Consider the following 16,622-nt stretch of genomic DNA (forward strand, 5'->3'; position numbering starts at 1 on the left):
ACTAATGGTTGGGATTTAGGAGAAGGTGTTCTGGTTTAAGGGAAACTGATGTTAATTTATCTGAATAAATTGTCAGTACCAGTTTCAAGCAATTAAAAATACAGATAGATAGATTTAGTAAAATACTGCAGACCTGATTACTGTATTACCTTCATTACCAATTCTATGTTGTTCAGCAGTCATGGCTGGAAAGACAGTATCAATGGGAATGCATGCACACCTTACGCATGAAAAGTCGACTTTGGTAATGCAACATCTCACACACTGGAAGTGCTATTCAATAGCAAAAATGGAAATAACAGCTGGAATTCTGGATCAATTTTGTATGAATGTGATAAAAGCTAAATACCATTAAATAAATGAAATGAAACTAATTTTTATGTTTAAATTGTTTGTTTTCTCGATATTTGTTAACTATTCTTAATTAATTATAGTTGCAATTTACCTTGTTTCCTTCATCTAAAGTGTATACTTTTCAGTAGAACTGTGCTGCAAGGGTAACAATAGTTATCACGGGAAAATAAAATCTCAACAAAATTTCATTGTTAAGGCTATGGCACAGGAGTGCAGACATTTTATAGATGTGCTGAAAACATGTCTCAAGGTGGGTGTGCTCCACAATAAAAACAAAAGTCCTCCCTTCCTGTTGCGTACATCAACTTCAATAGAGTTGGAGGTCAAAAAATATGTTAAATTAATTGTACTACAATGAAAATAAAATGAAGATATGTGGCAACTACAAAATAATAGTTATATTATTGGGAACACAACTGGGATATAATGAAGTAAGCATGTTTTCTTTGTGAGTGGAATAGTCAGTACCATAACTCTTAATATCTGAAAAAGGAATGGCCTGAGTGTGGGTGGAAAGTGGCAAATAAAAGTGCAACATGAAATTCTGGATACTCATGAAGATATACCACTTCCACCACTTCACACTTAACTTGACTTAATAAAACAATTCTGAAGTGTTATGCATCAATCAAGCCAGGGTTTGCATATTTGACTGAACAATTCCCTTTCATTTTATCTCTGAAGGTAAAGGGATGTGTATTTGTAGACTCAAAATGCAGAGATATTCTGGAACATGAACAGGTTGGAATACACTTCACTACAGAAGGGAAGAGGGTTTTGGTATGTCTCAAGAAGGTATTGGAAAAGTTTATCAAAACAAGAAATACTACAAATGAAAGGTGATTGACAGACAAAAGAATATCAGACTGTATGGTGCAACATTTCTTTGGAGGTACATTTGATTAACTCACTTCTGGAAGGCTTTACAGAATGCTGTAGTGACATTCTGGGTGAAGTTGGTGATATGTTCTCTAAAGTCATTTTGACTACAGAGGTGTCATATGAAAGGAAACAACTACCTTCTATGTTGGCAGATTATTGCTGGTGGATGGTTTGAGACAAGGAAGGCACTCAGTGCAAAATAAAAAAAATAAGGTGTATTATTTTATGGTGGCTAATGTGTGTCAATTCTGTGTTATGTTCATGTAGAATAAATGCTAGAAAGTGAATAAAATGTCGTTACTGTGTCATATGTTGGTTTCATCCTTGATGTGACAGACTTACTCACACAACAAAAAGTGGATGGTTCTCAAATACTTGTCAATGTGCCTTGAACTATACTAGTAATATTGTTGAGCTCTGTTTGTTTTGTATACTGTTGTACAGCAGTTATAACTGATGGCTAGTGACATGCAGGTTATTAGTTAACTTCCCATCTCCTGCAAATATTTATCATTTAACATGTGTAATTTTTTGAAGGTTCTAGCACTTAATTACTGATATAATACTGGAATTTGCTATAACTATGTATGTGTATATTAATAGGAGCAATCTCTGCTGAGGAAGGCAGTTAAGTTTCATCTGAAGTTACATGTGTGCTAAATAAACATGCTTTCAGTGTGAAGTGTCAGTTGTTGTTAGTGACCCCGATCTCATTGCTGGCATTTTATTCTGGATTCTATGTGATATAGTTTGGTGGATAAACTGGGTGTGAACTTTAGCATGCCTCCATTTTGACTATAACGACCCACTACCTTGACTGGTAGGAACCCAAGTATGAATAGTACATTCCTCCCGTGGTTCACATTGTCAAGGTAGTAATGGATTAAAAAAGGTGGCAGTGAGTCAGATGGACATGAGGTATCCAACAGTGTTTTTGGGAGATGTTGACGAAGATCTGAAGAAATGTCCAAAGTGATTTTACCAAGCTGTTAAGTACTACTGGTGGAATGATATATCATGTCTTACCAATGTCTACTTATACTTAGATATTGTAAGTCATCAGTGGCTTGAAAACAACACAGAAAAGCTCAAGAGCTGGAAAAAAATTCATGTAGGGGAGAAATAAGACAAATGACAACCAGTCTATTTAAGCATACCACCACAACAAATTACTTTATCAAGTGGTGCCAGCACAATGAAGCAATGAAGCAGGAAAAAGTACACTGAAGCTTGAAGTGTGGCAAAATTTTTTGGAGATTTGGTTTCTGGTGTAATAGTTCTGTTTATTTCATTCCTTTGCCCAAGTGATAATAGTTCTTATGGTATCCATCCATGTGCAGCACCACAAGCAACCACACTCAGGTGGTTTGCACACTGTCTAATGGAGCATTGCTGTATGCCACAGACTTGGCTCACTCCAAAAACACAATTCTCACTCTCAGTATAATAAAGTATGTAAATAATACAAATAAAAGGAATTTTATCAGTTGCTAGTGGAAAAACACAAAAGGAAAAGACTCTAGGAAGCTGGTTTGGAACACATGCCAAAAATAGGGGAAGTTGGCTACATTGAAATAACACCAACAGAAATGAGTGGAATAATGCTGCATATGATTGCTGTAATGCTGTTGTGTCACTGATTTATTAGTATAATGCAACAGAATGATACTATATTTCTTGTGAAGAGTACAGCACTGTCACTACCTTGACCTACCCATAAAAAGGAACTGGAATAAAATAGATGTAAATGAAACTAATGTTTTATGCTGACAACAACACATGATATAAGATTGCATGAACTTCTCTTTGTGCATTACAATGAGTGAAATAACTTGCATCTGATTCAAAATTTTGAGGATATCTTATTTCATGCCTGTTTCCAGAATTGAATCTGTAATCCTACTAACTAGTTTAAAAGTGGAAGTAATATTGTAGTTTGACTTATGATGAGCAGTCTGTGTACTTAATGAAGTGCCATGAACCAAATGAGCAATCCAATTGGACGAAACTGGACACTGATGCAGCTTCTTGGAGACACGCAATCAGCAGATACAATGTTGTTCATCCAAAGAGGTCTTGTTGGAAGACTTTATTAAACATATTTCCTACTACACAGAAACAAATACAGTCTCTCCAGAGCAATCCAAAGTCGTTTTGTCTTAAGAACTGTAGAGGAAAACTTCTAAATAGACCTCATGGTACTTCACGTATGGATAAAGATTTATACATTTCCAGTTTCCTTATGAGAGTTGTAACATTCCAAGTCATATCTGCATTCTGGGATTATGTCAGGCTGAGTGCAGCACTTAAGTAATGTGTGAGCGGAGAGAGCAGGCAGAGTTTGTGACACTAGGCAGCCGGTGGTTGTGATGAGGTCGGCAGCACCACTGGGCAGTGTGTGAATATTTTGGTGGCAGCAGATTTCCTTGTCAAATATTCATACAATGTTTGTTTTCACCAAAGGTTCATTGGATTGAACAATAGGATAAACAGAAAGCATGGAAGAAAATGGTGACAAGTTTAAATATAGATAACACAGTTAGTGAAACATATGTGTTGTGACCTGGTATTTGTGAGTGTTTCGTATCGAGCAACGTAACCTCTTACCTGTGTTTACATTCTGCACTGACCAGTTGCAGCTGTAGCGGTGCATCGAAAGCTAAGTACTAATTATTTGTTTGTGTATAGTGGTTTATTTAGGAACTTAAGTAGTCTTCAACCAGAGTTTTTTGTGTTTTCTGGTGAAATAATTTCAGAAGAACCTTTTGGGAACTGTTTTCACCTTTGTTACTGTGTCATTAGACGTTTGATTCTCTTTCTGTATTAGTCTTTTGTTATATTCACATTTGTTGTTTATTAATACTGTTAATAATAGTAGTTACTTCCCTTGTAGAGTAAGTTTGTGATTATTGTAGTCAGGTTTTTAACATCTTCTTATTGTAGTAGCGGAACCTAGAAAAAGTAAAATTTTACTATGAGTGAGAAGTGTGGGCTTTGCCATAGGTTCGTGAGAAGTGGATTGCGGTGTGAGACTTGTTCGAAGTATTTTCACTGGGGGAATGCAGTGGGGAAGCCAGTGGGCATTCTGGTGATATCCTCTCCTGGAACTGCAGGTTATGTAACAAGAGTAAGTTGATAGAGGAGCAGGAGCGTAAGATCTGTGCCCTTCAAGTGCAGTCGAAAAATGCACAGGAGGAGCTAGATAGGATGAGGAGGGAGAAGGGGGTTGGGGAATGGGAGCTGGCTGTTGGCAAGAGATCTGCTGGGAGAAGAAGATTTTCAGATAGTTTTACTATTGGTGTTTACAATAGATATGACCAACTGTCAGAGTCTAGTGGAGAGGAATCTCTAGTAGCTGTAGATGTAGGAAGTATGCAGTAGACCTCAGTAGTTACGGTGGCTAGGACAGTTGCAAAGTCGAAGAGGAAGAAAAAGGTTCTGCTGTTAGGTAGTTCTAATGGCAGAGGTGTAGGCCAGCAGTTGCAGGAAGTGCTGGGGAGTGAGTACTAGGTCACCAGCATTGTGAAGCCTAATGCGGGATTGGCTCAAGTGACTGTTAACTTAGGGGGGTTATGTAGGGATTTTACTAAAGAGGGTCAGGTAGTGATTGTGGGTGGGGCTGGTAGTAGTATTGATAGGGATGGGGAGTATGACATAGATGGTGACCTGGAAAAGATAGCCACTCAGACTGGCAACACGATGGTGCATTTCGTGGAACTGTTTCAGCGTCACCATCGGCCTCATCTTAATACAGCCGTCAGGCGTAATAACATGAGACTTGGGGGTGTGCTGATGACAGAAAGCATGGGTCACATTTCAGTGGTGTCGGTGGAGTCTATCAGCAGGACGGGTTTCACTAGACATGGCCTGCACCTCAACAGGTATGGGAAGGGGAGGTTGGCAAAGCTTATAGGTGACAGCCTAGGTGGGGGTGGTGGGATCACTCATGGGAAAATTCCTGCAGTAGTGGGTGTTAGAGCTGCACCTTTTTTAGATTGAAGTCAGCTGATAGGTATTCCTGCTTAAGGGAACCACTTTTGACAAAGCTTAGGTATCCAAGTAATGAGGGAATTAGTATATTTCATCAAAATATACAAGGTATTAGAGATAAAGTTAGTGAACTGCTTATAGATGTTGACTCTGAAATTATTGGTATATCTGAACACTTCTTAAATGAGGAGATAATTCAGAGGCTTCCTTTACCAGGATACAGGTTGGCTGGCAGCTTTTCAAGGAGCTCTTTGCAGTGTGGGGGAGTAGCCATGTATGTGAAAAACGGCATCCCATTTGAGTCAATTGATGTTTCAAAGTACTGCACTGAAAAGGTGTTTGAATGTTGTGCAGGTGTGGTTAAATTTAACAGAGCTAAACTTCAACTGTTGTTATTTATAGATCCCCAGGCTCCGATTTCACAACATTTTTGCTAAAGCTAGAGGAGGTTCTTGGTTCACTTTATAGGAATTACAAAAAGTTAGTTATATGTGGTGACTTCAATATTAATTGTATAGGTGATTGTGCAAGGAAGAGGATGCTGGTAGACCTCCTTAATTCATATAATCTTATGCAAACCGTATTCTTTCCAACAAGAGTGCAAGGGAACAGTAGAACAACCATAGACAACATTTTTGTTCATTCCTCATTACTAGAAGGGCATTCTGTTAGCAAAAAGGTGAATGGCCATTCAGATCATGATGCACAAATTTTAACTCTAAAAGATTTTTCTGCTGCAACACGTGTTAAATATAGTCATCAGCTGTTTAGGAAAGCTGATCCATTTACTGTAGAGACCTTTGTAAACCTTATCAAGGAACAAGAGTGGCAAGATGTTTATAGCGCTGATACAGTAGACGATAAATATAATGCTTTTCTCAAGACTTTTCTCATGCTCTTTGAAAGTTACTTTCCATTACAACGTTCAAAACAGGGTAGTAGCGCAAACAGGCAGCCTGGGTGGCTGACTAGAGGGATAAGAATATCTTGTAGAACAAAGTGGCAATAATATCAAAACGTTAGAAACAGTCAAAATCTAAATGCATCAGCCCATTACAAACAGTATTGCAAGGTGCTTAAAAATGATATTAGAAAGGTAAAAAGTATGTGGTATGCAGATACAATAGCTAAGTCTCAGGATAAAATTAAAACCATATGGTCAGTCGTAAAGGAAGTGGCTGGTCTGCAGAGACAGGTCGAAGATATGGAATCAGTGCATAGTGGGAATGTCTGTGTTACTGATAAGTCGCATATATGTACAGTATTTAATAATCACTTTCTGAATATAGCAGGTGAACTAAATAGAAACCTAGTCCCAACAGGTAATCATATAGCGCTCTTAGAAAAAAGTGTTCCGAGACTGTTACCTGAAATGCTCTTCCATGATGCTGACAAGAGGGAGATTGAGTTAATAATTAAATCACTAAAGACCAAGAACTCACATGGATATGACGGGGTATCTAGCAGAATACTGAAGTATTGTTCTATGTATGTTAGCCCAGTACTTAGCCATATCTGTAACTTTACTTTTAGGAGTGGTTGGATTCCTGACTGATTAAAGTACTCGGTAGTGAAGCCACTTTATAAAAAGGGAGACATTGATAATGTTGACAATTTTAGACCTATTTCTATGCCATCGGTGTTTGCTAAAGTTATCAAGAAGGTTGTATATACAAGGTTACTGGAGCATTTAAATTCACATAATTTGCTATCAAATGTTCAGTTTGGTTTTAGAAATGGTTTAAGAACTCAAAATGCTATTTCTCTTTTCTCTGTGAGGTTTTGGATGGATTAAATAAATGGTTGTGAACACTAGGTGTTTTCTTTGATTTAATGAAGGCTTTTGACTGTGTTGACCATAAAATATTACTGCAGAATTATGGAGTAAGGGGAGTAGCTTACAATTGGTTTGCCTCTTACTTTAAGAACAGAAAGCAGAAGGTAATTCTCTGCAATATTGAGAGTGGTAGTGATGTTCAGTCCCAATGGGGCACTGTTAAGTGGGGTGTTCCCAAAGGGTCGGTGCTGGGGCCACTGCTGTTTCTTATTTATATAAATGATATGCCTTCTAGTATTACAGGTGATTCAAAAATATTTCTGTTTGCTGATGACACCAGCTTGATAGTGAAGGATCTTGTGTGTAATATTGAAACAGTATTAAATAATGTAGTTCATGAAATAAGTTCATGGCTTGTGGAAAATAATTTGATGCTAAATCACAGTAAGACTCAGTTTTTACAGTTTCTAACTCACAATTCAACAAGAACTGATATTTTTATCAGACAGAATGGGCATATTATAAGCGAGACGGAACAGTTCAAGTTCCCAGGCGTTCGGATAGATAGTAAGCTGTTGTGGAAAGCCCATGTCCAGGATCTTATTCAGAAACTAAATGCTGCTTTATTTACCATTAGAACAGTATCTGAAATAAGTGACACTTCAACACGAAAAGCAGTCTGCTTCGCATATTTTCATATGCTTATGTCGTATGGTATTATTTTTTGGGGTAATTCTTCTGATTCAAAAAGGGTATTTTTGGCTCAAAAACAGGCTGTTCGAGCAATATGTGGTGTAAGTTCGAGAATCTCTTGTCGACCCCTATTCAATAGTCTGGGAATTCTGACATTGCCCTCACAGTATATATTTTCTTTAATGTCATTTGTTGTTAGCAGTATTAGCCTATTCCCAAGAGTTAGCAGCTTTCACTCAGTTAATACTACGCAGAAATCCAATCTGCATGTGGAATGAACTTCCTTGAATCTTGTGCAGAAAGGAGTGCAGTATTCTGCTGCATCCATTTTCAACAAGCTACCACAAGAACTCAAAAATCTTAGCAGTAGCCCAAACTCTTTTAAGTCTAAACTGAAGAGTTTCCTCATGGCTCACTCCTTCTATTCTGTTGAGGAGCTCCTGGAAGAGCTAAAAAATTAAGCAAATTCCAGTGTTACATTGTTGATTTTCTTTATTTAAACTTATGACTTGTCACCTGAATATGTTTTTTTATATTTCATTTTATCTGTTTCTAATATCGTGTTATAATTTCATGTGTTGACTCGTTCCATGACCATGGGGACTTCTCCTTAATTTGGTCCCACGGAACAATAAATAAATAAATAAATAAAAATTAATAATAAGATTAAGTAGAAGATGGACATCAAGGGTCCGACAGAAATGTAATGGAACTGATATTGTACATCCAGTAACGAGCAACAGCCTATGGTATGTTTGTGTGGTGGATATTGATTTTTTCATCTGTGGACTGCAATTTTTGGTGGTGGGGGATGTGTTAAATTTTTATGTGTTCATTCAGTGTGTGTAAATTTGACATAATTAATTTTCTGAATTAATTTTGGTGTGCAGAGGTGGTTTTTAATTTACCTTGACAGTTTATTGTGCAATAGTTAGTTCTGCTTTATTGTATTTATGTTAAAAGACAGATGATATGTTGTTTCAATCATTTGTTTACATTTCATAGGTACTGTTTCAAGTGAAATGAAGTTTCTTATGTGTGCATTGTTGTGGTTGGTGTTCTATCATAGTACAGAGACAGCTCACAGCTTTGAAATAAAAAAAACTGCAGCCAAGTGTTTTGTTTTCGGCACAACTATCTGCTACTTTCTCACAATGAATTTTGTGTTGTATGGGTTTGGCCTGCCAAGGGTGGCTTTTAGCAGCCTCATCTATGGGGGACACAGTTAGATTATTTGATCAAATGTCTCACTGGGTTTCAATTGTTTCTATGATAGAATATGGTCTGGGTGGCAAGCAGCAATATTGGTTCCACTAAGACATTCACTATTGCAAGAAGAATCACATGACTGCCTATCACAGCAAGTTGTTTGTGACCTCAAATGATTCAAATTTGTGAAGTGCTTTGATCATGTTATGTAAGTAGTCAATTGTGAGCAAGCTGCATAGTACTGCTAAAGATTATTTTAAGACCTGAAAAGGGCACATTGTGTCAACATATTTGTTAAATTCATTGTTTTGTGTGTTTTTAAGCTCATTTGGAGTACAGGTACTGAGTCTCAAATTTAATGCAGTGTCCATTTATTAAAATGTGTTATTTTTGCCTACAAAAGTTACATTATCATACAAAAACAGACACATTCAAGTTTAGATTAATTTTTATGTATTATGTAAGTTTTGGTGTGAGAACCTGTCATTTCATTAATTTATGAAGTGTTACACAAGCATAATTTATGTGTGTTAGTTTTAAGATGACAAGAATGCACTGCATACGCTGACCTTGCCAATACACAAAAAGTTACACGTTTATTTGTATATATTCTCATTAGTCAAAATTTTATAAGTCTCTTCTGGTGGGTCTAATCAAGTTTGGTGCTTCTTAACTTATCTTGTTCACTAAATGAGAGTGAGTTGAATGGAGGTATTGTAACATGTCAAGTTATATTTGCATGTTGGGATTATGTTTTGTTGAGTGCAGTGTTTTAAGTCATGCATGTGCAGTGAGACAGAGTTTTCACCACAAGCTGACTGGTGGCTGTATTGAAGCTGGGCAGGGTATTTTGCCTTCATGCTAGGTGAAATAGTTTTGTCATGATATGTTCTCTCAAGGATCTTAATAATTCTGAGGCAATTATGTCTTCTCCAACAGTGCTTCTTTCAGTGCTCTGTAAAATTCTTCTTGTGGTGTCATATCTCCCATTTCATCTCAGTCTTCTTCATCTTCTTCTTTTCCTTCTTCTTCCCTTTCATAGTACTGGTCTTGCATTTGAACTGTTGATATTCGTACAGTTCCTTCTCTTTTCACCAAAAATGTCTTCAGTTTTGCTATAGGTAGCATAGACGTATATGCCTATGAAATTTTATGCTTTCTGTCAATATTAGTTTTTAGTTCTCTGTAATGCATTTTCCTCCTTTTGTCAATCAAACTCAGTATCTCAGGTGTTATCCAAGGATTTGCCCTGGGAATTACCATATTGCTTATTTTATGTTCTGCAGTCTTCACTATTTCATCTCTCAAAGCCATCCAATTATCGTCTATTGTATTCTTTCCCCTGTTTCAATCAGTTGTTGCCTACTGCTCCCTTTCAATATCTCAATAACTAGTGGTTCTTTCAGGTTATCCAGTTCCCATCTCTTTTAATTCTAATCAGTTTTGCAATATCATCAGTTTTGATATGCAGTTTGTTACTAATAAATTATGGCCTGAGTCCACATCTATCCCTGTAAATGTTTTGCAGGTCATAATCTCATTTCAAAATCTTTGTCTTACCACTACATAAGTTGTCTGAAACCTACTGGTGTCTTCAGGTGCCTTCACATATAAAAGTTTCTTTCATGATTTTTAGACCAAATTTTTGCAGTGATTAAGTTATGCTCAGTGTAAAATTCTACTCAGCAGCTTCTCCCTTCATTCATTTCCTCCAGTACATCTACTCCAATTACTTTTCTTCTCTTAACTTTCCTACTATCAAGTTCCAGTCTCCAACCACAATTACATTTTGTCTCCCTTAACTATCTGAAAGTTTCTCTTATCTCATAGTGTATGCTCTGATCTGTAGAACGCTAGATGTGTTTCTCCTAATGAGCTGTATGTCCTTGGTAAATATAATGACTGTAGTTTTCCTTGATTTTATCCATTCACAGTACCAACATAGGAAGGCTGCATGTATTAATGTTACAAGGTCAAATCAGTCAGCCATCCAAATTGTTGCTAACACAACTCTTTAGGAACTATAGCTTAGTCTGGTCTCTCTGCACATAGCCCCCCACCCTCAACCAATGTGGTTTAACCCCCTGTAGGATTGCCAATATTATTGAGGCATTGAAGCCACCACACCACATCAAAGTCCATGTTTTCAGAGACAAGGTACAGAACTTAAAAGATGCAGCAACCATTCAAAGTCACAGAAAAATCTATGCAGAAATTTTAAAAACAAAATATACAGCCCACTAATTACATAGAAAGTACGCAGCTTGATAATCATGTTTAATATAGAAATATTGATACTGAAAAGAGGCATTTATTAAAGATGTAATAAGTGTTTAAGTTTATCTCTGGCTACAACTTACAAATGCTACTGTGACGGCCTGTATCTCCATTTTTGTATGATTTCATCTGTTTGTCAGATTCTTCTTTAGTTCCTCCCTTCATGACCCTTACTCCATCAGAAAACATTGAGAACAGAAGATGCAGAGGTATCACAATTTCTAGCATTGTTAGAACCTGAATTGTAAGACAGAAAACATTACAAACAAAATTATTTAAATATATTTTGCACATAATACCAATGAAAAATAATTACCTGCAGCCAGTTCAATGCTTGCTCTTGAACCTGAGTTGATGTTTTCTTAAATCTAACTGATACAAATCGGTATAATTTCTTAGTATCAAATCCCAGAGGACTCATATCAGCATCCAGCATTTTGCTGAAAATGAAAATAATGATGGAAATGTAATTTTTTCATGTAAATTAAACACATAAGATGTTGTAGCATGTAACTTATTGTTTATGTTTCTGACTTAATTAATCTGAATACTAGCATTCATATATTTGTATAAGTTACTTATTGTTTCATGTTGTTGTTGTTGTTTTCTTCAGTCCAGAGACTGGTTTGATGCAGCTCTCTGTGCTACTCCATCCTGTGCAATCTTCATCATCTCCAAGTACCTAGTGCAACCTACATCTTTCTGAATCTGCTTAGTGTATTCATTTCTTGGTCTCCCTCTATGATTTTTACCCTCCCTGCTGCCATCCAATACAAAATTGGTGATCCCATGATGCCTCAGAACGTGTCCTATCAACTGATCCTTTCTTCTAGTCAAGTTGTGCCACAAATTCCTCTTCTTCCCAATTCTGTTCAGTAGCTCCTCATTAGTTATGTGATCCACCCATATAATCTTCAGCATTCTTCTGTAGCACCACAATTTGAAAGCTTCTATTCTCTTCTTGTCTAAACTATTTATCATCGATGTTTCACTTCTGTACATGGCTACACTCCATACAAATACTTTGAGAAAAGACTTCCTCACACTTAAATCTATACTTGGTGTTAACTAATTTCTCTTCTTCAGAAATGTTTTCCTTCCCATTGCCAATCTACATTTTATATACTCCCTACTTTGACCATCACCAGTTATTTTGCTCCCCAGATAGTAAAACTCATGTACAACTTTAAGTGTCTCATTTCTTAATCTAATTCCCTCACATCACCTGATTTAATTTGATTACATGCCATTATCCTCATTTTGCTTTTGTTGATGCTCATCTTACATCCTCCTTTCAAAAACTGTCCATTCCATTCAACTGCTCTTCCAGGTCATTTGCTGTCTCTGACAATTAAAATGTCATCGGCAAACCTCAAAGTTTTTATTTCTTCTCAATGGTTTTTAATTCCTACTCCAAATTTTTCTTTTTTTTTTCCTTTACTGCTTGCTCAATATACAGATTGAATAACATTGGGGATAGGCTACAACTCTGTCTCACTCCCTTCCCAACCACTGCTTCCCTTTCATGCCCCTTGACTCTTATGACTGCCGTTTGGTTTCTGTACAAATTGTAACTAGCCTTTCACTCCCTGTATATGACCCCTGCCACCTTCAGAATTTGAAAGAGAGTATTCCAGTCAACATTGTCAGAAGCTTTCTCTAAGTCTACAAATGCTAGAAACATAGGTTTGTCTTTTCTTAATCTATCTTCTAAGATAAGTCATAGGGTCAGTATTGCCTCACATGTTCCAACATTTCTATGGAATTGAAACTGATCTTCCATGAGGTCAGCTTCTATCAGTTCTTCCATTCATCTGTAAAGAGTTCCATGTTAGTATTTTTATCAGGAACCGCACGACTGCTGTGGCATGGATGTGTGTGATGTCCTTAGGTTAGTTAGGTTTAGGTAGTTCTAAGTTCTAGGGGACTTATGATCACAGATGTTGAGTCCCATAGTGCTCAGAGCCATTTGAACCATTTAGTATTTTTAGTTGGGATGTATTAAACTGGTAGTTCAGTAATTTTCACATCTGTCAACATCTGCTTTCTTTGGGATTGGAATTATTATATTCTCCTTGCAGTCTGAGGGTATCTCAGCTGTCTCATACATCTTCCTCGCCAGATGGTATAGCTTTGTCGGTGCTTGCTCTCCCAAGGCTATCAGTAATTCTAATGGAATGTTGTCTACTCCCGGGGCCTTGTTTCGACTTAGGTCTCTCAGTGCTCTGTCAAACTCTTCTCACAGTATCATATGTCCCATTTCATCTTCATCTATGACCTCTTCCATTTCCATAATATTGCCCTCCAGTACATCACCTATGTATAGACCCTCTATACACTCGGCAAAGGGTTCTCGGGCTTCCAGCTGGGTGGCTTCTTTTCCTACTATTGAATTCCAGTCCCCAATGACTATTAATCTTTGCTTAGAACTGGTTTTCCATCTGAGCTCTTGATACACTTGCAAGCGTTTCTCTTTTCTCCAAAGGTCTCTTTAATTTTCCTGTAGGCAGAATCCATCTTACCGCTAGTGATATATGCCTCTACATCCTTAAATCTGTCCTCTAGCCATCCATGCTTAGCCATTTTGCACTTCCTATCGATTTCATTTTTGAGATGTTTGTATTCCTTTTTTCCTGCTTCCTTTACTGCATTTTTATATTTTCTCCTTTCATCAGCTAAATTCAGTATCTCTTCTGTATCTCAAGGATTTCTATTAGCCCCCATCTTTTTACCTACTTGATCCTCTGTTGACTTCACTATTTCATCTCTCAAAGCTACCCATTCTTCTTCTAGTGTATTTCTTTCTCCCATTCTTGTCAATTGTTCCCTAATGCTCTCTCTAAAAGTCTCTACATCCTCTGCTTCTTTCATTTTATCCAGGTCCTATCTCCTTTAATTCCCAACTTTTTGCAGTTTCTTCAGTTTTAATCTAAAGTTCATAACCAATAGATTGTGGTCAGAGTCCACATCTGAGTCTGGAAATGTCTTACAATTTAAAACCGGGTTCCTAAATCTCTGTCTTACCATTATATAATCAATCTGGAATGTTCCACTGTCTCCGGGCCTTTTCCATGTATACAACGTTCCTTCATGATTCTTGAACCAAGTGTTATCTATGATTAAGTTATGCTCTATGCAAAATTCTACCAGGCAGCTTCCTCTTTCATTCCTTACCCCCATTCCATAGTCCCTACTACTTTCTCTTCTTTTTCTTTTCCTACTATTGAATTCCAGTCCCCAATCGCTATTAATTTTTTGCTCCCTTCACTCTATGAATAATTTCTTTCATCTCATGACACATTTCTTCAATCTCTTCATCATCTGCAGCGCTAGTTTGCATATAAACTTGTACTACTGTGGTAGGCATGGGCTTCATGTCTATCTTGGCTACAATAACACAGCCACTATGCTGTTTGTAGTAGCTTACCCGTGCTCCTATTTTTTTAATCATTATTAAACCTACTCCTGCATTGATTTTGTATTTATAACCCTGTATTCACCTGACCAGAAGCCTTGCTCCTCCAGCCACTGAACTTCACTAATTCCCACTATATCTAACTTTAACCTATCCATTTCCCTTTTTAAATTTTTTTAACCTACCTACCAAATTAAGGGTTCTGACATTCGACACTCTGATCCGAAGAACACCAGTTTTGTTTCTCCTGATAATGACGTCCTCCTGAGTAGCCCCACGTGGAGTTCCAAATAGGGCACTATTTTATTTCCAGAATATTTTACGCAAGAGGATGCCATCACCATTTAACCATACAGTAAAGCTGCATGCCCTCAGAAAAAATTACAGCTGTAGTTTCCCCTTGCTTTCAGCTGTTCACAGTACCAGCACAGCAAAGCCATTTTGGTTAATGTTACAAGGCCAGATCAGTTAATCATCCAGACTGTTACCGCTGCAACAACTGAAAAGGCTGCTGCCTCTCTTCAGCAACCAAATGTTTGTCTGGCCTCTCAACATATACCCCTCCATTGTGTTTGCACCTATGGTACGGCTACCTGTATCACTGAGGCAGACAAGCCTCCCCACCAATGGCGAGGTCCGTAGTTCATAGGAGGGGGGTTATTGTTTCATACATTGTTCAAAATCAGTCTCTAATTTAAGAATTTTTTATACAGGGTGTTGAAACAAAAACAGCAGTTATTTTAAGGGATTGTAGTATTCACTGAAACAAGAAAAACAACTCCAATAAACATATGTCCAGGAATTCACACTATTTGTGATTCAAACACTTGTCTATATTAGAAGCTGAAAGACATTTGGTTGAGGTAGTGAGCACAGTCATCTCATTATTTATTTATCGTCAGTTTGAACAGTGTGTTCTGATGACTTTCTGCATCACAGTACAATCGGCACACATCAATCTCGCAAGGGACACGTACACCTAAAGGGTTACTGACTTTGCTCATTTTTGCACAGTTGTAGTACATACTGAGATGGAAGAAATGATGCTGTAGTACAATGCTGTTCTCAAATGTTTGAAAGAAACTGAGATTCAAAGCCTTATGAGCCTGTTGAGTGTCATACAAGAGCATCAACCATCAACTTGTGAGATTAGCCCAACCGGTCAATATTGCAGACAAAAAATCTGCCCATGGTGTTAAAGTCTCTCCACTCACTTTTTTTCTACCATTAGATGAAACACCTTGTTAATACAACAATTCATGTTTCTTCAGAAAGGTACAATAATGATGATGATTGTAGTGGTACATATGATGCAAGGTTTAACAAGAAATCATTATGAAATGAACACACACACACACACACACACACACACACACACATAGATATATCTGTGTGTGTGTGTGTGTGTGTGTGTGTGTGTGTGTGTGTGTGTGTGTGTGTGAGGCAAAAACATTTTCTTTTCCAGCCCCTGGCACATAGGATGCCCAGTACAACAAGTATATTGATTGTGTGGGAACAGTGTTGGCTTGTCAAAGAAAGACATAGTCAGGGAGAGTGGGTCAATAAAATAGACAAAGAGAGGGGGAGGAGGAGATGAAAAGACAGAGAAAGTTGGGAGGAGGAGATAGACAGATAGAAATATGAGGATGAGATGGATGGACAGAGTTAGAAAGAGGTGGGTGCAGAAAGAAGGAGGAGGAGGACGAGGAGGTGTGTTCAGTATAAGTGTCAAATGAACATGAGGATGAAGCTGTGGGAAAAAGAGTAGTTTATCAGTACATTTAAGTGCATATCAGGATGTAGTCTTATGATGCTATACCTGCTTTTAATGATCTTGTCTTGATCTGTTTGTCAAGTGATTTTTCACAGAATCCAAAGAAAGTCTGGTTATATGTAAAGGCTGTTAGTGGTATGAAAGTTAGTGTGCAGTCCCTAGTGAGTGAGACAGGAAATGAAATTGAGGGTAGCAAAGCAAAAGCTTAAATGCTTAACTCCATTTTCAAATGTTTCTTTACAAAGGAAAAC

At 37.4% G+C, this 16,622-nt stretch overlaps 1 protein-coding gene across 1 annotated transcript in view; it reads right to left on the reverse strand.

The window, feature by feature from the left end:
* Positions 1-16,622, reverse strand: part of LOC126470304 (protein unc-79 homolog) — an 857,658-nt gene that overhangs the window by 630,683 nt on the left and 210,353 nt on the right. Inside the window, exons 12-13 of the mRNA XM_050098074.1 lie at positions 11,499-11,622; positions 11,266-11,419 (exon numbers count right to left, since the gene is read on the reverse strand). Of these exons, the coding sequence (XP_049954031.1) occupies positions 11,266-11,419; positions 11,499-11,622 (278 nt within the window). The remainder of the gene's footprint in view (positions 1-11,265; positions 11,420-11,498; positions 11,623-16,622) is intronic.

Source organism: Schistocerca serialis, chromosome 3 (assembly GCF_023864345.2).
Source record: "Schistocerca serialis cubense isolate TAMUIC-IGC-003099 chromosome 3, iqSchSeri2.2, whole genome shotgun sequence".
Taxonomy (NCBI): domain Eukaryota; kingdom Metazoa; phylum Arthropoda; class Insecta; order Orthoptera; family Acrididae; genus Schistocerca; species Schistocerca serialis.